At 37.5% G+C, this 27,786-nt stretch overlaps 1 protein-coding gene across 1 annotated transcript in view; it reads right to left on the bottom strand.

Moving 5' to 3' along the window:
* The window catches only part of VPS35L (VPS35 endosomal protein sorting factor like), a 49,248-nt gene that overhangs the window by 3,869 nt on the left and 17,593 nt on the right, over nt 1-27,786 (bottom strand). Inside the window, 14 exon segments of the mRNA XM_027683959.1 lie at nt 3,139-3,257; nt 5,010-5,175; nt 6,671-6,810; nt 16,881-16,995; nt 18,183-18,260; nt 19,045-19,143; nt 21,063-21,126; nt 23,425-23,505; nt 24,530-24,615; nt 24,943-25,005; nt 25,867-25,947; nt 26,369-26,422; nt 26,765-26,881; nt 27,084-27,195. Coding sequence (XP_027539760.1) covers nt 3,139-3,257; nt 5,010-5,175; nt 6,671-6,810; nt 16,881-16,995; nt 18,183-18,260; nt 19,045-19,143; nt 21,063-21,126; nt 23,425-23,505; nt 24,530-24,615; nt 24,943-25,005; nt 25,867-25,947; nt 26,369-26,422; nt 26,765-26,881; nt 27,084-27,195 — 1,375 coding nt within the window.

The following is a 27,786-nucleotide window of genomic DNA, read 5'->3' on the forward strand; positions in this document are numbered from 1 at the left end:
CATGCCAGCACACTGCCAAGCCTGGCAAGATTGAGTTGTGGGTGGCAGCCCAGCTCACAGGGTATTCACAGGCAGCAAGGAGAAAGCAACAGCTCAGCTATTTGGCAACCAAACACATCATGGGACTAGCAATTCCCACACCAAAAAGAACTGCCAGCCTTCTAGGCAGCACATTTTCCATAATCCTTGGGATAATGCTGATGACAATGAAACAAAGAACAAACTACATCAAGCCAGAACGTGACCCCCTTGTGTTCTCACCCCTCCACCAAAGAGCAGAGTAATGTCCAAATTTCATATAGCATAACAGAAAAAAAGCACAGTATTTCATACAATGGGCCATGTAACGTTCTGTTTCAAAAATTCTACCTCTTCTCAATTTAAAACACACCCCCACACAGAGAACTATGTCCAGCTCTGCTTCTAGTCAAGTATTCAAGCACATGTGTAATGAACTGAAGTAGTTATGAGTTTATATAAAATTAAAAATCAGTTGTGTTGAAAGAAGAAGCCTCAAGAGCATTTCTCCTGCTCCATTTTTGATACTTACTATAAAAGTCCAGTATCTACCATGCAGTACATGGGAAGACTGCCACCCTAACATGGCACTGCCAGGGGCACAACAACATCCTCCTGATAATTTGGATCAGAAGTCATGTTTGAATAAAACATTTATTACTGAGTAGCAAGAAGCAAGGTATTTACATTTCTACAAAACCTGGAGCATAAGACCAGTCTTCCCCATACACAGAGAGGATTCACTGCTACTCTCATGACCAGAAACAGCTTGAACTTTACAGAATTGTCCAGAATTGAAAATTTCCATTCCAACACTGTCACATAAATGAAGCATTCTCTAATACTGTGAAAAGACCACGCTGTGTTAACAATAAGATGCATTGTTCTCTTCCAAATTGCCATTTTGGTGAAAGGATTTTATTGTGAGAAAAATTTATTTTCTTTTATAGCTTTTAAAGGAAATGGACCAATAAAAACGCAAAATCATCAGATGCTTGTTCATTTAAATGAGCAGCCAAGAAGATGAATAATAAAAGGTCACCAGCACTGAAGCAATCCAAATACCACAGTGATTTTATGACCAGTTCTACTTTAGCACAATCAGAGATCTCTGACAGTATTCTCACCACTTCTATTTCCTCAGCAACAACAGCTTCCTCAAACAACTATTCATTCTTAAAAAACAGTTTTTATCTAAATCTCTCAAGGACTTTAACTCAACAATGCAAAACAAACGCTCCCCCTTTGTAAGTAAGGACAGAGAGAGGAGTAAATCCAAGGCTGCAGGGGCAAAGGCAGGGCAAGGACCTATATCCGTGCTGCTTAGCTTTAAATCCAGTTTTCTGTGCAACGACGGCTTCAGTGAAATAACACAGGATCCCATTACTCAAAGAATTATGCTTGAAAGCAGAAAGTAATTTAAAAAGGTCCTTCAGAAACCATGGATTTATTCCATATAGGAGTCAGATGCAAAAAACCCCTAAATATACAACCCACAGTCCTGAAAACTGTTAAAAATCTCCTTCCAAGACCTGCTTGGACATTCTTAGCTGTGCTAGAATGGTTGTTTTCTGCTGTTACCGCTCTGAAAAAGAACTACCATTCACTGTGGTGTCGTGTACAATGATGCAGAGGCATTTGGGCAAAGGATTTATTCATCTTCCATCCCTACAATCTCAAGGAAGGACAAATAGGATAGCAAAAGCAGAGAAAAAGCTAAACTTAGCACAGTGTCCTCCCAGTATGTATCACTTAACACATTCTGTATTGGCAAACACTATGGGCTACTGTGCAAACAGGCTATCTAAAAAATTCCATCCAATCAATCACCCCCTGCCCTCCCATTCCAGGCTACAAGCCATAAGATTTCCATCAATAGAAGCTGTCCAGTAAGGGGTGATTAGGAAGCTGTGGAGGGGTTCAATCTCAGAAGCAGGTACAGTAACAGAACAGTGAGTTCTCCTTATTTCAGTAATACTGACAGCATTAGTCACCTGCCTTTCACATACAATCCATTAAGCTATATTTGATCCCTCAGAGCCTCTCAACTCCAATCAAGAAATCCAATAAGTTGGCTGGAGTTTTCTTTATTTAATATTGAACAAATATACTAAATTCAGGGTAAAGACAAAACACCTTTTTCCTCTCTCTGTACCTCTCTCCTGACTTCATCCTAGTGTCTGGGGTCTGAAACTTTTACTAATTATAGGTGGCTTTCATTGCATTTTACTCAGGAATAGACTAACTGTGAATTCTCACTTTGCTCTGTACAGAATTGGACATTTCAGGTTACTGCTAACTCAGCTGGCAAGAAAATATGGTTTATTCCCTGCCCATGGCAGGGGGGTTGGAGCTTCCAACCCAGAGCATTTCATGATTCTATGATTTACAAAGTTGAGAGCCAAGAGGAAACAACAGAAGGATGAACACGGGGCAGATTTTAGGTATGACCATACTGCCATCAAAGGAGTGACTGTGGCACTGTCTCCAGTTCTATCTTAGGCCAATAACTGCAATACCATCATCACAGAGCTCATTATAGTCAGAAAGACTCAAAAGAGAAAAAGTTCTGCTACACTGACCATCATATTTCCATGCCCAAACTACACCAGGACTTGAGCTGGTAAATTTAAAGCTACCTCTAACCCCAAAGAGCATCACGTTTCCATAACCAGACTACAGCAGGACTCCAGCCAGTTAATTAAAGCTCACTCTAAGCTCAGTGTCAGTGCAGAGTGCTGCTCTGCAGTGATCATTCTGTACTGCAGCACAGTCACTCCTTGGTGCACGGCCACAATCGATACCACGGTGTGCCAGAGTAGCCTCTGCTGCCTGTCAGCTCAGTGACCCATCCCCAGCAGCACAGAGCTGAGCAGGAAACTTCTGCCTGCATCTTAAAGATGGGTTATAACTGTGGCATCATCTGCTTCACATCATTAGGTGTCTCCACCACAAGCCTGCCTATGTGACAAACTCACTTTTTAAACAAGTAAAATTACCCAATTTCCTCCTGTTAAAAGGCTCCTGGAGCTTTCAGAAAGACCAGTGCCTGGTCAAAGGTGGTGTGTTTCTTCAAATTACTCTTGGATTTGTATTGAATCGAGCTGAGTAAGAACATACCTCTTCTTTTCCCAGGGTTTTCAGATGATCCAGGATCTGTGCTATCACTGTTTCACACAATTTATTAATTTCAGCCAGGAACTTGGAGTCTCCACCATACAAGGCATCATTGGAATCAACTGCAGAGATGAATTCAAGCTTAGGTCTGGCTAAAGAGCTGTGCATTTGTTTGCTACTGAAAACACCAGCTATTGATAGAAGACCACATGTGGAAGTTATAAAATGACCCTCCTCCATGAAACACAAACAGAACAATGTTGTTTAGGTGCCTACCACTCAGTTGCCTACTATGTCCTTTTGATTTTAGGAACAAAACACTGAAAAGAATCTTCTAGCTTAAAGCCAGTCCTGTATTCCTGGATGCAGCCAGGCTCAAAAATATCTGCTAGACTTGATGCAAAACAACATATAGTGTCCATTTTCACTTTTTCCACAGAGACAGTGCCCCCATCACTTTAGAAGAATATGGCCATCATCTTCAATGGCAGCAGGACTAGGCCAAATAGTTTGTTTTACTTTCTGAAAAAAACAAGATTTTCAAAAGAAACCGCATTTTAACTTTTTTTGCCCCTAAAATGAAACCATGATTACCTCAAAGTCATGGATAGAAATTCAGAAAGTGCATTTTCTGTTTCAAAAACTTTAATGATTCTTTAGAGGGAGAGAGCTCTTGAAGTTTTAGAGCTTATATAATTGTGATTTTAAACATGTCTTTTGGCCTAATTTATTTGTATTTTACTATGAAATAGGTTACAAGAAATTCATAGATTTAAGTGTAGTCTAGGTAAATCAGAAAGCACAAAAGATAAAAAGATGATCCCCTGTTTCCAAGTAAACTTGATGTTAAGAAGCTAAGGCACATGGTGCATCATCCTACTACAGGGTAAAAATTACAATTTATATTTCCATGCTTGTCTCCATTATAATCTAATTAATTCCAATTTCTCACTTTAGGATTATGCAGCTATTTTTGTCATATAAAAAACTGAGTGAAAGAAAAAGCAGCTAAACCACACTTCCTTACAGAATCTGAAGAGCAGATTTACTGCAGAGTAGTAGTTCAACTGACAGCTATTTTCTGTGCTGCTAACTGTAAGAGATATTTTGTCATGGGTGGTAACTCTGACAGACTATTCACCAGAAGAACTGCAGAACATATTCCAGTCTGCCTCTCTGTGAAAGCCCTGTGCAACTAAAAGAAAAAGTCAAACTAGCTTGGCCTCTCTGACTCACTAATCTTTATGCTTTAAAAGACTCAATTATTACTCTATCTTAATTTAGTAATCTATAATCAGAAGACAAATACTCAAATTTTAAAGCATATCAAAATATTATTGCAAAAAAGATGACAGCTATTCTATAGAATGTAAAATCTTTAGAATTTTCTAGCTATTCTGAAGATTTTTATAAATTATCACCACAATTTCCAAAAATGAAAGCCTTCTTTCAAAGCAGCAAATAGATCATTTAAATAATGGAGACTAGGCTTTACATTCTGAAAACTGGAGTTGTTAATAAATGTGAATGAAACACCAATGTAAAGTATAAATCAAGTTGATACTTTAGACTAAAAAAAAACCTCCATATTTTTAAAATTCTAATATTTACGTGAACAGTTCACAGTTACACCACCACCAGGAGCAAACTAAGTAACCCACTCTGCACAGATTCACTTTAAAGAACAGACAGTGCATCTGTTCAGGAGCCACCTCCTGTGATTATTTTAAGTTACAATACCTGGAACTGGATAGAAAAATAACTCATTCTGTAAGAGTGACTACCATTGATTTCATTGATGAGGTACAGTGGTCACACAATACTACAAATTGCATGGTGGGAACGCCAGGCCCCAGAGCCCCCTCAGGAGTTACCTTTATCTACATGGTAGATATATGCTTCTTGAGTCATTGCAGACAGCAGATGCAAAACATTAGTATAAATCCTGACTTTGTCATCGCTGTTATCCTCCCAAGTATAATCCTGGATCACATTTAGTAATCCTCGCACAAGAAACAACACTCCTTGCTCTGGATGGTCCTACAGAAAAGAAAAAAGATAGGTCAAAACCAACACCACAACAACCCCCAAAAATAGGATTAATTGAAGTCATTCAGTGGTTTAGAGTCACAATATAAGCTCTATAAAAGCAAAACTACAATATAATTAAAGCTGCCAGCTACTTTTCTCAAGTATGCTTCCTGCGAATCCTTTTAAAATTTGTTCCAGTTTCCAACTAAAATGTCCATTTGACCCATAATCAGAACTTGATCTGGGCAGCCTCCACAGACAAACTTTGAAATGCGTTGTTTTCTAGTCATAGGGGAGTAGTATAAAATTATCAGCTTCTTAACAGCTAAGCCTCTAAAATTAAACACTGGGTAGATTTTTTTAATAAAATCATGTCAGTAAGTTGTAGTATATAACTCATATAATTATAAGTTTCAGAAGAACACGTACACTGGGAAGTCAGAGTTACAGACAGTCAACAATCTTTTAACATGAAAGGAGTAGAAAGATATCTGCTTTACATAAGCTGGGAGTTTTTGCAAGCAGCTTTAACACTGCACCAAGCTCATTTCCAGCTGGCAGGTGGTGCAGTGATACCAATACACGTAGGACAAATTACAGTCCCCTGAGGACATTTCTTTCTGATCTTCAGTAAAGTAAATAGAAGAAAAAAATTACAGAAGCTAATTTCTGAATCCTGGCATCTCAGTGCAAGTTATTCTTTATTACTGAATCTGAGGAGTCTGCTGGAATAAGGAGAATGCACTGCTCTGATGAGGAGGATTTGGACAGCACCACACTGTGCTGCTTCACCAAACATGTAGTCAAATTAAAAAGGAAGGAGAAAACCATTAGGAATGTTTCAGTGAGGAGGAACAACCTACTTTATCCAAGAACAAATGAATATACCTCAAACTTTTTTTTTCTAGTCTTCTAGATTAATTTACAATTTTCCCTCATCTTTTAGCTATAGCTGAAAATATTGGAAGGAAAATTCTCTCTCTCTCTCTCTCTCTCTCAATTTGACAATTAGTTAAAAATTGGAAGAGTGTAGAATGGTAGTACTTTGTGAAATATTCATCAGAAGAAGAAGGTTATGCCAAAACACATCTTCTAAATATTGTTTTCACTCAAATTATTAGGCAGCCTATAACAAAGTAACTGAAACTAATAGAAACTAGAGCTCTGTATTTTTCCTCTGCTAAGGTATTAGATTTTTTTGAGTGCTTAGGTAATAAAACAGTAGTTGATGTTTACACAATTATATGACAGTGAGATTTCATTCTACCCCCAATCTAGTTAAGTGCAAGGTGCTACCAAGACACCTCCCCCTTCACAGGTTCTGCCTCCCCATTTTCCATTGGGGTGACTGATTTTGCAGCCAACGACCAAATCATTTCACCTTGCTCATAGAAAACTAATCACTGCATCTGCCACTCCAAAAGCCCAGTCTACTCTAAATTTTTCAGCAGGAAAGTCAAAATATTCTACCAGCCTATGTGCTGTTCATGCACACACAACTTACCGGAACAACTAATAACGTGGAAAAAAAATTACAAAGGAATTCCAGGAGGAAGGCATCAGAAGGTCGCATCTTTCCATCTACACTGATCAGTTTAGGCACTTCAGGAACAAGGCTCACTGCAGCTTTGAAAAAAGCATCAGCTACAAAACAAAAATAGAGTTGCTGCATTATCACTTCAGCCACGATGGCAGTCGCGCCTGTGGCCCAATGATTGCTCCGAGTTTGATTCCAACAGATTACAGGAGATGAACCTGTGCTTAACTGCAAAGAAACTCAAGACTCAGCAGTCAAAATCTGTGGTAATTCAAGTGATGCTGTTTCTTCAAAAGAAATTCCCACCTCACTCAAGACTTTTGAAATTATAACTCTTCCCTTTTGCAAAATAAGGAGACCACCATTTCACATATAATGCATATAATAATTAAAAATATTAATATAATAATATATACTAATAATATATAATAAAGAAATTAGCACATGATCAAAATTGACTTATCTAAAGAAGTGCTTATGCCAGGAGGATGGGGAATCCAAAGCAGGAAGAAAAGGTTCGTGCTATCTTCTTTACCAATTCATTCACAAAAGGCTGTTAAAGTTATAAGGAAGTACTGATAACTTCATTTCTCTAATTATTTATAATATTTAAAAGTAAAATATTAATATAGTACCAGAACCTGAGGTATTGCTGGTTACCTAGATAAAAGACTTCTTTCCAAGAATCACAATACAGGAATTAGAGAAACCATCCACCACTGTGGCCTTGACAAAATAGCTGGTAAGAAGTTTTTCATAACTCTTTATTATGTCTCTAATCTTACAAAAATAAAAATTCCAAACACTAGAACATCTATTCCTTGGGTTACTAATATTCACAAATTAAAAGCAACAATATTTTCCCTCTTACACTAGATGATCCCCTATATATGCTGAGTTCACAAAAAAATTCTGACAGCAACATTGTTTTGCACTTTCTTGGCTGCATTTCAGAATATCCAAGTATCCACATCTCACTCCAGTTGTTTAGCCATATACTTCAAAGTATCCTTCTGAATTAATGCCATATCTTTATTTTACAGGAACAGGTACCAAGGCCATGAAATCAGATTTTATCAAAGAGAAAAGAGAGTTCTTGGTGAAAGCAAAGAGGTGTTACGTGGCTGGGATGGAGATACCACTGACAGGCAGGCATGGACATTTCCAAGAGTGCAGCTTGCTCTGGAAAAATTCATTTGAGACTCCAAGAAAATTTGCTAAATATAGTACCAACTGATATCTAATTTAAGCTTATGAGGAATACCAGGGAAACATGTGCTTTGGAAAAACTGTAGTTCTTCTGACTGTTATTTCTTTTCAGCACATGAGGGCTCAAGCCTTTCTGAACACTTCAGTGCTTAGAACACAGACCCTTTTTGTCACACATCGTACTTCCTTTTATTCTGCACATTTATTTTGAGGTGAAAGAATGTTTTTTGTTTATTTCAAACAACATACAAGTTTAGGTGGCCAACCCAAAAGGAGGTAAGTAATCTTTCTCTGAGCTTTATTAAAGGAAGGAAAGCAGCAGCAGATGTTCATTCTAGCACAAGTGAATGAATCGCTGTCACTTCCACAGTTGTCTCGGTAGAAAAAAAATAAAAGTGCATGTCCCACATCACCATACAATAAAAACATGTGACCAGACAAACGAAAAATGTGCCTCAGAGAACAGTCTGCATACCAAAGTACCCGTGTCTGTGCAGAGAACACTCCTGTTATGAAATAACTTCAGAAGGCAGGACAAGAATGACCTGAGCAGCAATCAGTCTGCACAGTGCAAGAGAAGAGCTGCTAATACCTCACCCTAATTTACTGCTCTCCCAGCAATCACAGTCCTACACATTCTCCTCTAAACTTCTGCCCTAACGCAAACCCAAACCCTCTTACCTTCACTTTGAAAAACTGAAATTTGATTCAATTTACTTTTCTGGCCCTCCTGCCGTTGCTGTGAATGAGAACTGCCTTCTCATCTGGCTGGGCAGCTCCAGAGCCAGGAGCTCCCTCATTACACGGGCTGGGAAGAGCACCATGCCTGGCTCCTCTGCAGGTGGGTGCTGCTGGAATGAGGAGAGACCTGCCCACACCACAGACGGCTCACCAGGCCCTGCCTGTGCTGCCACAAGTTCTGCTGTGCTTCCATCTTTTTCTTCCCTATCCATGGCAGTCACAGAGCAGCTGCCCCTGGGTTGTCTTCACGTGGCTGCTGTCCCTGGCCACTGCCACAGAGTCACCCTGCAAACCCCACATACTGTCACTGTCCCAGCACAATGGAAAGACTGGGGGGCTCTTGCCCCACACTTTTAATCCTTGTTTCTTGCCTTTTTCCTCCTGCTTTCTCCCCAGTGCAACAAGGCAAGTCAAAAAAGCAATACAGCACAAAACAGTTGTATTTTACTTTGGTACATCCGCTAGTCCTGGCAAAGGAAAATATGTTCATTTTGTTACGAGTCCTGCCAATCTGTGCTAACCACGAAATGGCTTTATGCTGGAACACTAAAAGCACATTATCCAAGATATATGTGCTTCATAAGAAGCAAAAATAAATGCATATTCATGCAAAGGTTTTTATTACAGACTGCAGAAAGCTACTTGTCCTCCAAACACTACCACCCTATTCACTTGCAGGAAGGTGTCAGTATGCATCACATGCTCTGAGTTTGAAGAAGAGTTCACTAAACAGGTTGTCACAAACCTGCTATTTTCTTAAGAAGTATGAAATGAGCATCAGTGTTTAACTCTGAACTACCTTAATTACAAGGTTATGCAATGGTGCTTTCTCTGTATTTTTAAAAGTCAATTTTTAAACCTATTACTGTAGAGATGTTTTAAAGCAAAACCCTACACCGCTTTTCCTGGCTTCCAAAAGATAAAAGGAACCACTTAAAAAGCATCAAAAACCACAATGATGTTATGTTCTTGATTAAAAAAAAAAAGAAAAAAAAGAGGTAAAAAAAGGCTTCTTCTGACAAAAGATGCTGCTTTCTTATCTGCCTAAAGTACGACACTGCTTTTAAAGTGACCCCCTGTTAAACTGGATAAGGGGAGAGCAGCCTGTGCACTACAACAAATCATCATGATGAAGCCTTCCCAGACTGCTGTTAATATCTTGTGCAGTGCTCCGAACATAACATACTTCATGCTTCGCTACATTTATCCTTTCACAGCAGCTCCTTCATTTTGGTTGATCATAATCCTATAAATCTTTCCCCCAAGCATACATGCTGACCTTCAGGCTACAAAATCTAACAGTCTTGGATAACCAAGTCAGCACTTCCAGAAATACTCTCCTGCACAAGGAAAAGCAAGTGATATTGGTGTTGGATGTTTTGCTGTTGACAATACTCATGATGGCACATGTACAGACACATTTAATTATACCTACAAACAACTTTATGTACCTCCATATATTTCTATATATCAATCTCTTTAGATATAAAAATTCAGCTTGCATTGTATTTGCTGCATTTGTGATAGCCAATTAAACTGGACAAATTTAGGATTTCAGGCAGGAAAAAAGTCAAGAAGGAACAAAGCCATCAGAGATGGGAAAACAATTAAGCTCCTTAAGTCCACCTTCAAAGAGCAAAAGGGAGCGAGCTTGACATACCTACCCAAACTATTTTTAGTCCAGGGTACAATTACACCAGGCTAAGTCCACCCAAAGGACAAAACCAGGGACCATACACAGCCTTCTGCATTCCACACCACTGCCATGTCTTACAACACTGTCAAACCTAATTCAATACTCTGAAGATTTTGCTTCCACATCTGACAGATGCTGGTAATTCAATGAAGCCTTGTACTCCAGTGCAAAAAAATTAATGGGAAGCAATTGGGGGGGGTTTGTTACCTTAGTTTTTCTGTTAAATGAATTAATCCATTACTGTTTTGACAACCAGGCATTGCAAACATATGAAACACCTTCTCCTCACATTAATGAGGTCACTGTGAGAGTTCTGCCACATTTTTGAAATGTGGATTTCCCTTGAACGACTGAACATTATTCTCCATCTTAAAATTATCTGCACATCACTTCCAGTCCAGAAACTACAAAGAATTATTTGAAGTAACAAAGTTGATATCAGAAAATGAATGCCCTGCTGCTTGGTGAACTGGAATGTACTATGTTAATTCATACTATGAATTAGCTGCAGATAAAAAGGTAGTTATGTGGATGAAGCTTGCTAGAGCCAGTTTTAGGCATAGCTCGAGTAGAGATTGTTAGCAAGGCCTTAGTACTTCCAACAGCACACAGAGGTGTAAGTGGAAGGGAAGATGTGTACAGGGAGATGACACAGGATGAGCCAGGACACTGGACACAAGATATTTTATTCTTAAGTTATAGTCAGTAAATGCAACACACACCATCATTACCCCCCCAAAAAACACCACAAATTTCAGCCTGCCTCTCTGCATTCCACGTAATCCCTAAAGACTATGAGGTAACACATCAGCAGCAGTCTCTAAAGAAAGCTCCACTAGAAATACTGGAAATTTTGAAATAATAAATGCTATAGGTAAATACTAGGTTTCTCCTCATTATTATGAGGTGAAAAAAAAAAATCAAATGAACAGCCATATGGAAAAACATGATACAAGGCTGCAGAGTCAATATGGTATTTGCAGAGAGAAACCATTCCTCAGAAGGTTCTCAAGTTTTCCAAAGAACCAACAAGTTTATGTTTAAAAGTAACTCAGTCAATACAAATACCTGGATTTTAAAAAATATTTAAGTGTTCCTTACAGAAAAGGCTCTTTAAGCAACTAAGCTGACAGAAGATAAGGGAGGAAAGTCCTCACGAGGATACATAACAATAAAGGATGGGGTGGGCAGGGAAAGGAGAGGGAATAAAAAGTTTTCACAGTGGAGCAAAAGGACTACTGCATTCCTTAAGGTTTTGCAGAGACATGTCCTTATGATGAGCTGGGAGGTGACAATGTTTGCAGACTAGTCTGGAACGCGAGTGCAAAGCATCACAGATGGATCTCATGATTCTGAGCAATAAAGCAGCAGATGAACTCTAATATTAGTAAGGCATGTAGGGAAAGAAACAGCCCTTGCTATAAGTGTAGAAAGATAAGCTCTAAACAGGCTATTTACACTCATGAAAGATTTTGGAGTCATTATAGACGGTTTCCTGAAAACTACATCCTAAACAGCTGTCGTAAAGGCAAGGCAATTATAAGAATCATTAGGAGAGTAATGGAAAACTGAGGTGTCATTGTATCATTTATATAGCTGTTGTGCATTTATACCTGAAATACAGTCCTGATCTTCCCATTTCTAAAGGGACAAAAAGATTAAAAAGGTGCTAAGGCAGGGAACTGTTTCCTTATTAGAAAAGACTATACTGACAACAAATTCTTCAGAACTTACCAACTCCACCATCTCATAGACAGCAAGAAAACAAATTGGGAATGACTGAATTTTGCTCAGTATCACTTGTAGATCAGCTGCAAGCTCTGAGACATTCAGCTAACAGGTAACTGTGGAACTCACTGTCACATGAAGTTACAAAGGCCAAAAAGTAAAGATTTATTAAAAAATTAAATTCCTAAGGATTGGTCCATTTATTTTATTAAGCACCATGGTCCATACACAAGCTTTGTTGAAGGATGTATTTAGATCACCTGCAGCTGAAAGCCAAGAAGCATCATTATACATTAGTGTTTCCTGTAGGTTCCCTTAGTAGATGTTACTAGACACTTTCAAAAACATGTCATGGGCTAGACAGACTTGCAGAACTGACAATCTGATATAAAATACTAGTCTGAAAAGCTTATAGAGACAGAGATGTCATCTCTCTCACATCATATGGAAAAGCTATTGGCTGGGATAAAGAGAGGAACAACACAAAGCTCAGGGAATGAGAGAAGTTTCCAGCTATGGAAATCCCAGGTAACAGTACAATTCATAATTCTGTTCAAATAAAGCAACATTTAGCATTACTAGTGACTACTAGTAAGGAAAACAGTATCTCACCACTTTTCCTCAAAGGTCCTTTGCTCCCTTCAAGGAAAACAGCATTTAAAAACATAACAGAGAGAACATACACCGATCTCACCAGAGAAGCAATTGCTAAGAAGTCCCAAAATCTGTAATCAGGAAAATCTCTTCAAATTCTTATTTCTCTAAATTCTTTCCCTCAAATTCTCTCTATTTATAATCTTCAGATCTATGAAGATTTTAGGAGATTAGGAAAAAACACTAAAAACTGTTATCTAATGCTACTGAGAAAATACTCTCAAACATTAATAGACTATGACTTAAAATTACTTATTAGATTTTCCATACCATACTTTCTCCAGAGTTTGGCTGAAGCCTGTCATATTTAGAGAACATTCATGGAAAAGTAACATATTCTGCAGTAGAAAAGAAATTACTTTTGCAATCTACTAGGTGAAACTGTGTTTCAGCTACAATTGGAGAACAGAATGAATACCTAGAAGTATTAAGCACTGTATGCTTCAGAATTAAAATCCGCATTTGCCAAACAAAAAGGTCTGCAGCAGTTGGTCTGAGGGACAGACTCCATAATTTTATATTTGACAGTATCCCAGTAAAATTAGTCACATAGAATCAGTTGAATTACCCTATTCACTCAGCATGTTACTTCTGAAGTGAGGCAAGGATTTCACAGCCTTTAAAACAAAACTGCTGCTTAACACACATTACCAGAAAGTTACGTCATCTCCACCCACCTGCTGAATGCTGTGACCAACAATTAAAAACTCATGCTGTCTGTTCTCTGACAGACAAAAGTAGCATTTCCACAGGGAGGAAATATGTGCAATTAAAATAATACCTATATCTCAGAAATCCAGAGGAGTGACACAACGGAGCGTGCATTTAATCTCAATTTAGTCTCAGCACTCCCCATGGCAGGAAGCATGACTGATGAGAATTTATTCCTCTCAGCATGCAGTGTTTAGTGGTTCAGTTAAAAAAATGAAAAGCCCATCTCTGTAAAATCTCTTTTTCAAAGGTGAGCTCTTAATAGGTTCTCCAGAGGTACAAACTATGCATCCAGAACAAAAACACCTAAAACATTTTAAACATAATTACAGATTCATTTTACTTAAAGCAGCTCTTGGGAGCTGGAGACAAAAGAGACAATAGTCATGTTCAATACATACTGAACAGCATGCTCAGACAGACATCCATCAGTGTATTAAGATTGGAATTTCATGAGCCTATAAATTCACATTTCTGACCCAATTTCATTGTATTAAAGAAAATCTATTCCAAGAAAGATTACAATTTTCTAATACTGAAGTATTTGGGTGAGTTCAAACACTTGATTTGTGTGGTAAATCCCAGCAGGCAAGGCTCAGATTTGATAGAGGAAATGGGAATAGCAAGACACGAGGACTGATGGCCTACTACTGCTGCCCCTTGAGACTGGGAATGAGGTAAAACCAAACTCCTCCAGTTATAAGCAGATTAGCTGTGGCTCTCCAGTTGTTGGTAGTTTATCAGTGCAGTCCTCAGACTCATAAACTTTATTTATTGTTATGACTTGCACATCCTCTTTATAATAAAAACAATTTTTTTTAATTCCCCTTATCTATCCCAACATGTAATTCTGCTCCTTTTTCAAGTTAGATACATTGGCAATTTAGAGAAATCTCCCTATTGCCAACAGAAGTTGTGGAACTCAATTTTGTTATGTGTTTAAGTGAAAACTCAACTCACTGAAATAGCTAGACTCTCCTATAGGAACTGAAAATTAAGAAAAACCCAAGAATTTAATTTGTTAAAAACAACAGCTGGAATCTTTAAAGACAATTGCACACACCCCCCTTCCCCCCATGCACGCTCCACTGCTGACTGAGCTATCACACCAGGTACATTACCTTTCAGTTTTATTTCTCTGCACAATTTTAAACCAATTAAGCTAATCCAAATCAGCATGAAATAAGGGTTACAGACAAAGCACAATTTCACTTCCTGGCCTAATGGTAGCATTAATTGCACACTCTTAAATCTTCACTTCATGCTGCATTGGTTTTAGTAGATCGGTCTCTTAACTGGCATCAGTTAACTCAGTAAACTGACTGGATTGAAATTTGCTGTTATGAATTAATCAGTACTTCTTACCTCTTCTTACTCATTCAGTTAGGATACAGATTAAACTGTGTAAGGAGTAACTTTCAAGGACACATTATCTGACTTCAGTGCATCAGCATATGGAAAGACAGCTCACAAAAAATGTCCCAAGACAGTGCCTAACTGGTTAACACATGCTAAATTACTCATGCAAGTGACGTCTCTGAATACAAATTATACTCAAAATAGCTTTTCTAAGGAAGCAAAAAAAGTGCATAATGATAAAACCTTGGTAAATGAAGTGAGTTACTGAACACCAGAGTTTTGCACATGCTTCATTTTAATAAAACTGGAGATGAACCAAATGCTCCACTCTCTAGCTTGTGAGTCTAAAATTCAGGAAAGTGTGGTTAATAAAACTGCAGTTTAGAGACTGAATTCATAATACTTTGCATATACCTGCGACCATAAAAGATTTCAGGATGGGGATCCTGTAATTGTTTAGTGAGTGCATTGTGCTCACATGTCAAACAGCTGTGCACATTTATAAAACTCTCACATTGAAAAATCTGGACAATTGTTGGGGCCCAGGAGTCTCACTCAGAGTAGACTTGGATGACAAAAGTACTGAAAAAGCAGTTTAGAAATTCAAAGATTATTAAATAACAGAGTGGGCCCCAACACGGGCAGGGCATAATCCTCGAAGATCAAACATTACAGAAAAACTGCTTTGTATTTGCTTCCAACAAGAGAGGCATTGCAACACAGCAACAAGAACAGAAATTGATACACAGGATAAGGTAAACTGGTCAATTAAACAAAATGCCCTGGGAAGAAAAAGCCAGTCCAATTTTTGTAAGCTCTGTTATCTACAAAGAAACTGCACAACACTAATTGCACAACAATGGACTTTGCAGATCTTTTATTTGCACAACATACTTGGACACAACAGCCAGCTTTAGTCTAAATCCCTCTGCTTTGCTATATGGGCAACATCAGATTCAAAACAAAGAAATACAACAGTCACCCTGCACTAAAAAGTCTTAATCAGCATCCTAAGTCAGCTTGTTTGTGCAGCTGGAACTTGCTGGTAAATGCAGAGCTTGGAAAACAAGCTCTCGTGAAGAAGCACAGAGAATTAATAGTAGCCACAACAAAGGATGTTGCAAAGCAATCCAATTTATTACTCTCACAGCCCCACTGAAAACATGTAAAGGAAAAGCGTTTACCATCAGAGAGCAGACATTTAAAGTCAGGATTAAAAATTGCAAAACAAAGTAGAATGACATCATTTTAAAAAGGAAAAGAAAAATACTGCAAGCAGTTAAAAGTATGAGAAGACTTTCGGAATAGGTAACTGTCTTCCCTTTGTGACATGAATGGGAACAAGATCATATTAAATGGCAATACAGACTTAATGCTCATTCTGGTGCCAGAATAGCTCCCATTTTTTTCCCCAAATCACATTTTGTCAGAATTTCCAATTACTTAACATTGAGCTAACAGAATGGCTGAAAACTGTGCTCAGAGCCTGGTTCAATCACTAATTTAGATTAAAAAAAGAAAATATATTTTTCAACCTTCATATGATCTGGTATCACTCCACTGTTTCACTCTGCTATAGTGGCACATTTTCTTGGCTAAGCATTTATCACATATCTGCTTCAATACCAAGTTTCAGCTGTTCTTGACCTAAGTTTTAATTCTTTTCCAGCTCCTTTCAGGGTTTTGTCAGGCTGTGAACTACTACACAGATGAACTAGTTTCTTTTTCCACAGTTATAATAAAGCACATCATCTGTGATTAGAGTGCTTGCATAATTATGCAGGAGAAAAACATTCCACGCTTTCCAAAATTCCTAAGTAATTTAGGATAACCTACCTCATAGCCAGGACTATCTTAACTATAGTCAGCTGACTTGGTTATTGAGATCACAGGATTTGTGTTAGAATTGAAGAGTTGCTTTATATGACAAGTTTTTACTCTAACAGTGCCTGAAACAGGGCTGTATGTTAATTACATCATAAATATACATATGATTTATGATTTCAACCAAGTTACAATTCACAGCTAGAAATATTTCTTAAATAAGAGATCCTTTAAACAGACAAATTCATGCCTTACCTTGTGAAAGGCACTGATTTGCCAGAGCAACCTGTCCAGAGTGTAGGTACAGATTAAGACGTGTGAAGATACTGCTCAGAGATGGAATTGTAATGAAGCAGAAGGCAACACAAGCCTAAATCAAATGAAAAAAAATTAAAATGAATAGAATTCGTATCTCAGAGTTATAGCAATCCTTACTGATTTTATAAACAATTAGGAATCAAAATCTGTAGATCAGTTTTGGGAAAGGCTTTTGATAAAAAACAAATATTACGTGAAGCCCAAAATCAGCAACTTTAAATTTCTAACAAGTATTTCAGTAATTATAAAAATATTTTTATTATTGTTATTATTACTAGATAACCTCAAAACCTACACCATGACTGTAGCTCAGAGGGATCCTCTCTCCTCAGGTAACCAGCCTGCAGCTCAAGACCAAAAGCTAACTAGAAAAGCAGGTTACTGTCCTCAGGGACAAACCGTGTGGCAAACTGGCCAAAGCAGGTGCCTTGTGTGTATTTGGGAGGAAGCAGATCCAGCCCAAGGTGCTGCAGCTGCAGGCCTATGGAACAGCCCAAACAGCTGCAGGCCTATGGAACAGCTCAAACAGCTGCATGGAGCAAGGAAGGCACAGGGAAGTTGGCCAGTGTCACCCCAGCATCCTTTGTCCAGGCACCTGCCGTTAACAAAAGTCTGCTCTTTAATAGCAGCATATGCAAACAGCTTCCCAACACGTGCAGATGGAGAAACCCTGGTTGCTACATTTCAGGTTAGAAGAAATGAACACAAGCATCTGGCACAGCCTGTGCATAGTTCAAAGCACATCTGACCATATCTGTACAGACTCAGAGGCACTAGAGCCGAAAGGAGCCCTGCATTTGAAATTCAAATACTGATTTCAGCATATCAACTCTGATATTGCGAGACAGAAGTTTGAATATATTTTTTACCCCATCTCCCATTCTCTCTGTGATTGAGTTACACAGAAATCTGCTATTTTATTTCAAATATAAATTGAAAAGCTGAGCTTTCTAGAATTCACACGAACAGCTCTCCCATGCACCTTCCTTTGGAGAGGGAGTCAAATCTTGCTGCTCTTTTTCAACACAAAGCTGCTATTAGATGGTTTGGGTCTTTTTTTTCTTAAACGGCAGCATCTGGCTTTAGAGAGGAAAGAGAGATGGTAACAAGAGAAAATGAGACTACAAACAGTGTCAAAAAATACTAACAAACTAGTTTTTCAAAAATCATAAACTTAGGTGGCAGCAAATAGTGTTCTCTGCAAAGAAAGCAGGCTCAAAGTTTATTAGTCAGACCTACCCTGACAAATGCAGCAGTCTTTCTGGAATGATTTCCTTTCATCACCTTTCTTGTTTCCATTGCTAGTTGGTTCACAGACTACACATAAAAACCAAAAGAAAACCATGAAGAAAAATGCACAGTCCCAGTGGCAAATAACAAACTGCATGTTTTACTGCATGCATTTAGAGAACAGCAAGAGTCAAAAGGAACTCTGATACAGGGTGCCCTCACTGTATTATTTAGTTTTTAATTGGAGAATTTTAGCAACTGTTCCTTAAAGCAAATATGACTTGTTTTGTGAAGGTAGACTTATTGATTTGTTCAAGCCTTTAGCCTATCCTTTGCTTCCCAGCTAGAGTGCTGTCTCCTCTTTCCTAGCATAATAATAGTGATTTCTAGCTAACACATGGATTAAAAAGCCAAAACACTAACAATATTTAAGAGAAGATACCATGTTGCAAAGGAATCAGACGCAGCTAATGCTCACCTGTGACTCAATACAGAAAAGGGATTAACCTTCCCAATCATAGCAGGGCTGTGCCTGAATCTGCAGCCAGACACAGTCTAATCTCTCCTAGATGGAGGATTATAAAAGAGAGAACTCAAATTCTGAATGCACAAAAGGGCCATTTATTTTATTAGACATGAAATCTCTTGTAGGATAGCCCGTTTTCTTTGTTGCAATGATACCATGCGTGCCTGTCAAGCAAGACCTTCAGAGTGTTTAGAGTGATAAAATCAGAGATGAGATCAAAGTTTACTTTATAAACACGTGATAAAAATACTTCAGACTTATTTTGCCATATAATCTAAGCAGGGAATGGGACAACTGCAAATATATCCTCACTTATTAAGGAAATGTAGATAAACTGTGGCTTACATGAATCAGCTGGACTAGAACAGGCTCCAGATTGCAAAACATTGACCTGGCTTCAACATAGAAACTCAGCTGTTGTTCAAAGTCACGGCCAAATGAAACCTAGAAAAGACAAAAAACCCCCTAGATTTTACCATCGTAGGCCATTAACTTTAAGATATATAAAACTGTGTGTGCAGATTAACCACAGATATTCAGAAGTCAAAATCCACATATATTGGTAAGAAAAAAACCCACCAGTAACAACAAAATAGCACCCGGATAATCTCTGTCCTTTTAACCTTCTGCAATCCTTAACTTTCAGGGAAACATGAAAGATTTACTGGTGGGTTTTTTGTCTATACTCCACATGATGTTCTACTTTACAGACCAAGTATTTATCAAGAATACGAAATTTAAGTCCTAGGTTTATAAAGCGTTCTTCAAAACCAGCAGAACTTTTGACTCTTTGTGGAAAAGGGACAAAGACCTCGTTTTGATCATATTTAAAAGGCAAAACAAAAAAAACTCCAGAAAATCAGAAACAGATCTGTGGATCTGTGTTCAGATTCCTGTAATTTCTAGTTGAGGAAGGGCCTCCAAGAGAAAATAGCATTTTTCCTAACTAGATAAACCAGAAAGAAAAGCAGGTTTTCCTCGAGTTTGGTTAATAAATGCTTGCTTATATAGTATGGCAAAAGCCTGCAACCTTGTACTCTGGCAGAAAGAAGTCAAAAAACAACCCTTGTGTGAGAACACACTACTTCCAACCCTCTAGATTTAAAAAAATCCAAGTGCTGTCAGCTGGAGTGTCTCAGCTGTCAATTAAAAGCCTTCCATGAGAAACAGTCTCCAGGCAGTCTATGTTTATGTATTCTATTGGAATTTTTTTCTAATAGAAGTAAAGGTTGCATTATTTATTATTTTCCAAGTCATATGCAAAAGATTTTTTTTACAAAATTAGAATAAAATTTACATTTAATTCATACAGCGAAAGATCAAAGAAACTGCACCAGAAAACAAAGGATTGTTTCTCACATTACAGACAACTGTCTTCACCTTTCCTCAGTCTCAAGAAAACTCCTCTAGAAATACAAATTTTTCCACAAAAAGACTGACTGTAGGGATGACTGTTACAACTGCTTTTCCCTTCATATCTTAATGTGTGCTGGTTTAAAATTCATAACTAGTCATTTTGCTGCTATGGGATTTTTCCCCCCCCCAAACCAAGACTATCAAGCCACATCAAATTTTATTCAATGTGAGAAATCCTCCTAAAGGAAACTATACAATATTATACTGTATAAAAAGCTTAATAAAGCAAAGCTATACTAAAGCACATTAATTAGCAAATTATTATAGCTGAAGAAAAAACAACCATCTAGATCAAATTGATAGAATTGCAACAAAGAGGACAAGTAGAGACAGAGCCTGTCAGCCGGATGGGAAAGAAAAACCAAGCATTGAGTACATGGTTAGAGAATAAAAAAGCCTGACAAAGTCTCCCTAAAAAACCCTGACATCTCAAAAACAGAGAACCACAGAAGATTTTATTAGGATAAGGGTTAAAAACTAATTTCAAGGCAAAAGATCTGGAGTTCTTGTGGTATTACTAATTTAATGATACAAATTATCATTATCATATTATCATTTAATTTACATTAAATTTAATGTAAATTAAGATAAACAGAGATAAGAATAACATACGAGTCATATTTATTTTGTGTTTCTTAAAGCTGGTATTGGTTCCATTTAGAGCTAGGTAGTGGAACTTCATTCAGATAAATCAGTGACCTCTCTGATGCTATAATAGACAAGATTTCAATTGCTGTTTAACTTTTAAATCCTTGCTACGTTTTACAGGAGATTTACAAAAATAGCAGAAAATACAATGAAATTAACAATGTATGCACTTTAAACATTGATATTGCATCAGACACACGGGCTCTGATTCAGCCACACAGGCATCTGTTCCTCATGGGGATCTCAGGAAAATCCAAGCTCCAAGGTAAACCCCACAGTTGCACACAACTGGCACTCACCATTTTTATGAATCCATTTATCAGAGCTGCTAACATTCTTTTCTCATCCTCAAGTGTTAGTGCACTGGAAGAGAAAATTTGTATGGTAAATTTTAGAATATTACTTATTAAAGGTTCAAATTATACATAGTATTTCATATAACCTTATGTATAAAACTAATTTTAATATGAATATCACCAAGTCAACCGTGCACCAAACTAAATTCCAGATTTTTAAAAAAAAAAGTAAAAATTGCTAAAAGTGTCTTTAGATCTACAAAAATTCAGATTTGGGCCTGAGGAGAAGGAAGCTAAGCTAATGTTCTTTACTGTAGCAAACAAATGACTTCAGTCTTGTGTTGCAACATGAGAACTTGAGTAGGAACTGACTCCAAAAGCCTAAAGGAACTAGTAAATCTATTCTTAGAAGAAAGTTACCCTATTTAAGGGGTAAAGTTTTTAAAATAAACTTTAAATAGTATATGTAAAGTGTATTTATTTTAAAAACAACATTAGCTCATTGTTTGGTTTGGGATTTGTTTTGTTTTGTTTAGGGCTTTTTGTTCTAACTAACCTTGCCTCGGAATTTAAAAGATAATTAACATCACCTTCTTACAGTGTTTTTTTGATGTTTTAGTACGAACTGAAGTGATACATAAAAAGAAGTTTCTTTTCAAGATTATCACAGATACCTATTCTATAGCAAGAGTCCAAAATCTGATTTGAAACAAATTTACATCACATGAAAATCCAGTTAATCAAACCCGTTTCACTGAAAATGGATGAATAAAAAGTTAAACAATTAACTAATACAATTTAATCCTCTTACTATTATATGCTTGGCTCCAGCTTTGACCTTTGGTATATCAGTTACCAATTTCCAACTCAGACACCAGATGGGAAGAGAACAATAGTTTTATTATACAAATTCAGTAAAGGAGGAAAGAAAACCTCAGCATGATTAGCTCATTAGTGCATTGCCAGTCAAAAGAGTCAACTGATGGGCTCTGAAAGGCTCAGAAGGCCTGTAATGAGATCTCCAGCTCAGTTATAGGTTTCCAGTTCAATTCTGAATGAGACTCCTACCAGTCTAAAGGCTGTTACCCTCCAACAGCTGTTATGGGGGTCAGTGAGCCCCACACAATGGGCTGGGAGTTTCCTGAACCAGGATGCAAAAATAGATGCAGGAGTTACTTAAAAAAAACCCTAGAATTTATGGTGATTTACCAACAGAACCAAGGCAATTATGTACACCACCTTATCTCAGCTAAAGGAACTGCTGGTTTAAGGGATTTTAAAAATCCCAGTAAACTATCAAATTGTTTTGGCAAAATGTCAGAGGCAGCACCAAATAGGGATTGTCATAAACTGCTTTATTTCTTTTCTTAATAAGCTGGTTTAGGTACAATACATTGTTCTATTTAAAGGCTGAAGTGGCTTTTAGTGCAACATACAGCCAAATAAGGTGCTTTGACCCAAAATAAAGCACTCTAGCTGGTATAAATTGGAATTTCATGCCAAATATGACTTCCTTATTGGCAATAAATCTTGCATTCATGGCCTATCAAGGCCGAGAAAGTTATAAGTTCCTTTGCAGCATCTGCCATACTAAGAGGCTCTGGGCTCAGAGTGCCAAAAGAAACTGTGCCCTTCCAGTTCAAGAGGAAAAAAGAGGAGATTTGTGCTCTTGAGAGCATTGTGATTCTGGCTCTATTTTCAATCAAACAAGGATTTTGGTGTGATTTTTGCAAGTTACCTACAAACCACAACATCTTCCACACTGCACAATGGCTATTGAAACAGTGACAGTGCAACAGGGCACCCAGGATCTCTAACAACCTCAGCTCTCAAAGACAAGGGGAAAAGGGAAGAGAAGGATTTAGAGGAAAGATACAGATGGTTCAAGAACTTCTCCTTGGTTCTAGCTTCCCCTACACAAGTTCCTAGATATTCTTTTAAAGATTTGTAATGGCTGAAAATAGTGGCCCAAAAAAGGTATAATTGAGTATGGCAATCTGTGCTTTAGGAGCTACGTATTCACTTGAATCTCACAAATAGCTTATTATTCACTATAGCTCAAAGATTACTCTGCTTTCACTCATAAAATATTTTTAAGATTGGATTGTGTACTGTCTCTGCTTCACTAGAAAACTCTACAAAGCCGTTGCTACTTTCCTCTTAAAATTCTGCTTCAGTATTTAAAACACAGCAGCAATTAAAGAGCAAATGGTACATGCTGCCACTTCACTGCACAGTTCTTCCCTCACCACTAATCGGATTCATGTCTTCATCCACCTTGAAGCAAACAGCCTCAGAAACGTGAAACTACACCAGGCAGCCAAACTTTGCATAAATGATAGTTATTAGTATAAGTTAATCTTACTTCACAGAATCATGCATCGTCTTACAGATATGCAGAAGAGCATTGAGTATAACAGGATCCTTTGTCGATTCCTGCTGATGCCTAGAAAGTGTTTTAGAAAAAGTGATGAAAAATCCTGCTCTGTCAAAATGAAAAACAATTACTAGAATAACACTGATTTAATGTATAATTCCCGTTGCCAGCACTGTATGACACTACACAAATTTTATATTCATTGGTGAACCAACAGAACTCCAGAGATCACGTGGTTAATAGATGCAAAATTCCAGCAAATGCCAGTCAAGAAATATTATCTTAATACACAGAGCTGTACTGCCAAGCCACAGAATCTGACTCCTTAAGGGACACAAGCCACAGAATCTGACTCCTTAAGGGACACAGCAAGCCAGACGTGATACATTGAGGCAATCTAAGAATATCAAAACAAAGCAATCCTCAATCTACCAAGATGTAATGTAATTTCTCAGCTACTTAGGGACAGCCAGGAAGGATAAATGTCACGTTTAGGTACAGAGGCACACGTGCAGTGCAGCTCCACTAAGATGATTAAGGGGCCGCAGCATCTCTCATATGAGCAAAGGCCAAGGGACAGAAGGCTCAGGGGGCTCAGCAGTGAATACAAATACCTGAAGGGAAGGTGAAAATTAAAAAATGTTTCAAGGAACCTGTTAATTATTTGAAAAGGACTGTCTGACTTTTACAATATTGGAAGATATTTTCATTTTCTACGTTCATTTTTAACTGTGGCAATACTCCATTACACCAAGGCAACAGTTCTGTGCTGTCACAGCAACTGGAATGTGAAATAAATTTCATAAACCAACAAAAGCAACACAGATTTAAAAAAAAGCTCAGAGAACAACTATTCTGTTAACCCACAGCAAGTCAGCATCAATATAATTACTTCAATTTCAGCTTCCTTTGTGAGCAAACAGTCGACTAAAAGATTAACAAAACTGACAATTTTCTCTTTTCTTTCCCATAGCCTGGAACACCTTCACCAGCTAAATGGCCTGTCTCTTATATACTGACTCTTCCCCAGCCATCTTTCAATAAATTTCTCAGACCCTCCAGAGTGCATTTCACCTCAACAGTCTCCACTTACTTAATAAAAGATTCCATAATGCACTTGCAAACCTCCACTCTCACACTTTCCTTCTGGAACATATCCAGAAATGGCAAGAATTTCTCCTGAAAGTACAAATACATAAACAAGTAAAATTAGGTATGTTACCAAACAACACACTAAACCAATAAATATTTATGTCATAGTAACAAAGAAACTCAAAGAATCTAACAGCCTACTGAAAAAAAGTACAGAAAATTGGAATTGGAATAATGAATATTTAAGTACAAGCAGCAGAAAGCTCCCAGAATATTTCTGCACTTACCTACTTGATAAAAAGTCCTCCCATTCCGTGAACTTGTAAACAATCTAAATATCCCACTCAGGTAAATTCTCTTGCAGAAACAGAGCAAAATAGTTCTTAAAAATTTATTAAACAGAGTATTACTTACCACTGAAAAAAGTAGAGAGAAGTCATAGATGTAGGTAATAACTTTCTGAATAATTGATTGCAGCTATAGGGGAAAATAATTTAAAAAAAAGGGAAAATTATTGTAATGCAAGTTAAATTAAGACTATCCATACCAGAGACTATTATTCTCCAGTTATTCACAGAAAAATTGTTTTGAAAGGCACTTCAAGCATTCATCAATGTAATTTCTTTCCACAAAGCAAGATAAACTACAGCTATGCTGTTCCTACACGCTTTCCCAACATGCTCTTCAGAACCCATATGAACAGAGGCTGACCAGCCTGCCCAAGTTTTATTTGTTCTTTACTTTTCATAGTTAGGCAGATTTTTTCAATTTAGAGTCTCCATGTCCTTCAGCTCTCTGCATTAAAAACTCCAATCAAATAACCAAACAAAAAAACCCCAAGCCAGTTTGTTAAATCTTCTTTTGTAGGCACTTTATCTACCCTCCAAGTAACCAGAAAAACCTTCTTCAACTAATCCATATCTCATCTGGCATTTGGTCTCATGAACTGCACACAATAATTCACTGAAGCCTTAACAATGCCAAGCAGAGATGGATTATTTTATGGTTTACTTCTGTTTAAACAGTGTACCACGATTGCTAATTTCCTTCAGCAAACACCACTGTTGATGTAGGAGTTAACTACTTCTAGGAGTTTGCTACTTCTAAATACTGAAATCATTCAGGTTTAGCATTTCTCAGAACCAAAAGACTGATGAGCAGGGGAAAAAAGGAGGAAAAAATCACAGCATTACAGTGTCCCAAAAGGTTTCCCAAATTACAGCTAGCGTTTAAAAATAATTATTTTGTGGTAAGATTCATCAGTAATGTTTAAGAATTAATTTCATTTAAGAAAATGCACATCAGATTTTTAGAGATTTGGCAAAATAGGTCCTTTACCTGTGGGTAAGCATCTTCAAATGCCCGATCAGGGGTCATGTGTTTGATAACATCAGCCAAAACTGTATTGACCTCTCGCTTCTGTGTGGCGAAAAACAAGGTTACAAAACACAGTAACAAAATCGGCACATAAATCAAGTCCCTGAACATCAGTTGAGGTGGATAATATATTTCCATTTGCAAAAGAATCAGCTTTTTACAGAGCTCTAGTTAAGCCAGGAACTTTAGCCATAGCTCCAGTAAATCCTTACTTAAATTGGTCCATCTGCCATTAAAACAAAAGGATAAGAAATATGCAGTGCTGTGGAGTGGTGAAGCTACAAAGCTGCATCTTTTGTCCCTATTCCTCTTTCATGAAAGGAAACACATTTTTTCATTCACTACTGAAATCCTACACGCTTATATGGAATAGTCAAAGCTTCTCCATCTCTAATACCTGCTAACACAGCCACTTAGTCTGTACCAGAAAAACTTCAAATGAAACAAAGCAATTTTCACTTACTGTAAAATGTCTGCATGTATACTCCACCCACACTTCAGCACAGTTGATATAATCCTAGAAATACATGTGTCTTGTGATTACCAATATTTACAGGAGGCTACAAGAAATACACTTGCAAAAATTATACTTAAAAAATTAACTCCTGAGGTTAATGATTCATGCAGACTCAGAAGTTGCTTATATAAAATTACATTATGTAAAATTCAGCTGTGCTTCAGTAGAGCTAAGAAAAGCAGAGATCATATAAAGGTGTTACCAGTCATCACATTTTTTTGCAACTGTGTGTATCTAAAAAAGCTAAACAGTGCCATGCTAAGCATATGCTTATGGAACAACTGGCTACAATTTTGCCCTAAACCCAGAATCAGCAGTGAAACAGAACAGACAATAACTCACCTGTGGGTTCTTCAGCTTTGTTATAACCTTCCAGGCTTCATTTAATATTTGAAGGCGATCGTTTTCAGGAGGATCAGCCAATGCCAAGTTTAATCCCAAGGACCGAAAGAGGAGATGCTGGAAGTTAACAAGAAGTTTTAAATTAAAAGCAGAAGATGCATGACCCAACACTGCTCTAGCAGGTACACTGTGCAGAAAGATTTTGAGATCAAACCACCTTTCATCGAGTGATGTGCAAACTACATAGGCAACTAGAGCACAAAGAACTCTTGTCAGGCAAAAAAAAAGGATTTGTTACAAATTACATACAAAATTTTACCTTTGGGAATCCAGACTCATCACACTCTTTAATCATGGCAATGAAGTCCATCGACCTCGCAGCGATAAACTCTGCTCTGAACGCCGACATTACTGAATTCAACAGCAAAGCACTGCAATGAACACAGCACAGATCAATACAGCTCAACATCAACTCAAATTTGGCTGTCCCTGCATTTACATTACTCTGAACTTCTTAGACTAACAACTGTCCGGCATCTACTGCAAATTTAAAAGAAAGGGGATAAGGAAGGAAAATTCCCTACAAATCAAGCTTGCATGGGTGAGGATTAATGGTGCATAAGCAAAACAAGAAAACATAAAGCCAACCTGTAGAATACTTGTTCCACACAGGTGGTTTTGAAGCCATCATTTTAGCATCAATTTAATAGAAAGATCAAGCAAATCAGGAGTAGATGACACATTTAGGAACTTACTGTTTTTTACCACAGTTCAGAAGACTACTTAGGGAGGGCAAATCCCCATCGAAATTTTTCTCATTGAATTAAATTACATAAGCATTATAAAAGCCACATTTCCAGCAGCTGTATTGTTAGGATTAAAATAAATCCAAACAGTCATGATCATATGATAACTGGCAATGACATATTTAGACATTTATGATTAATCATTCAGACACATATTTGTGCTACTACGAAGCCAAAGTCACCAATGGAAGAGTGAACTCACTGCAGTGCTGTAAC

The sequence above is a fragment of the Neopelma chrysocephalum genome, unplaced genomic scaffold (genome assembly GCF_003984885.1).
Source record: "Neopelma chrysocephalum unplaced genomic scaffold, ASM398488v2 Primary Assembly neopelma1_65, whole genome shotgun sequence".
Taxonomy (NCBI): Eukaryota; Metazoa; Chordata; class Aves; order Passeriformes; family Pipridae; genus Neopelma; species Neopelma chrysocephalum.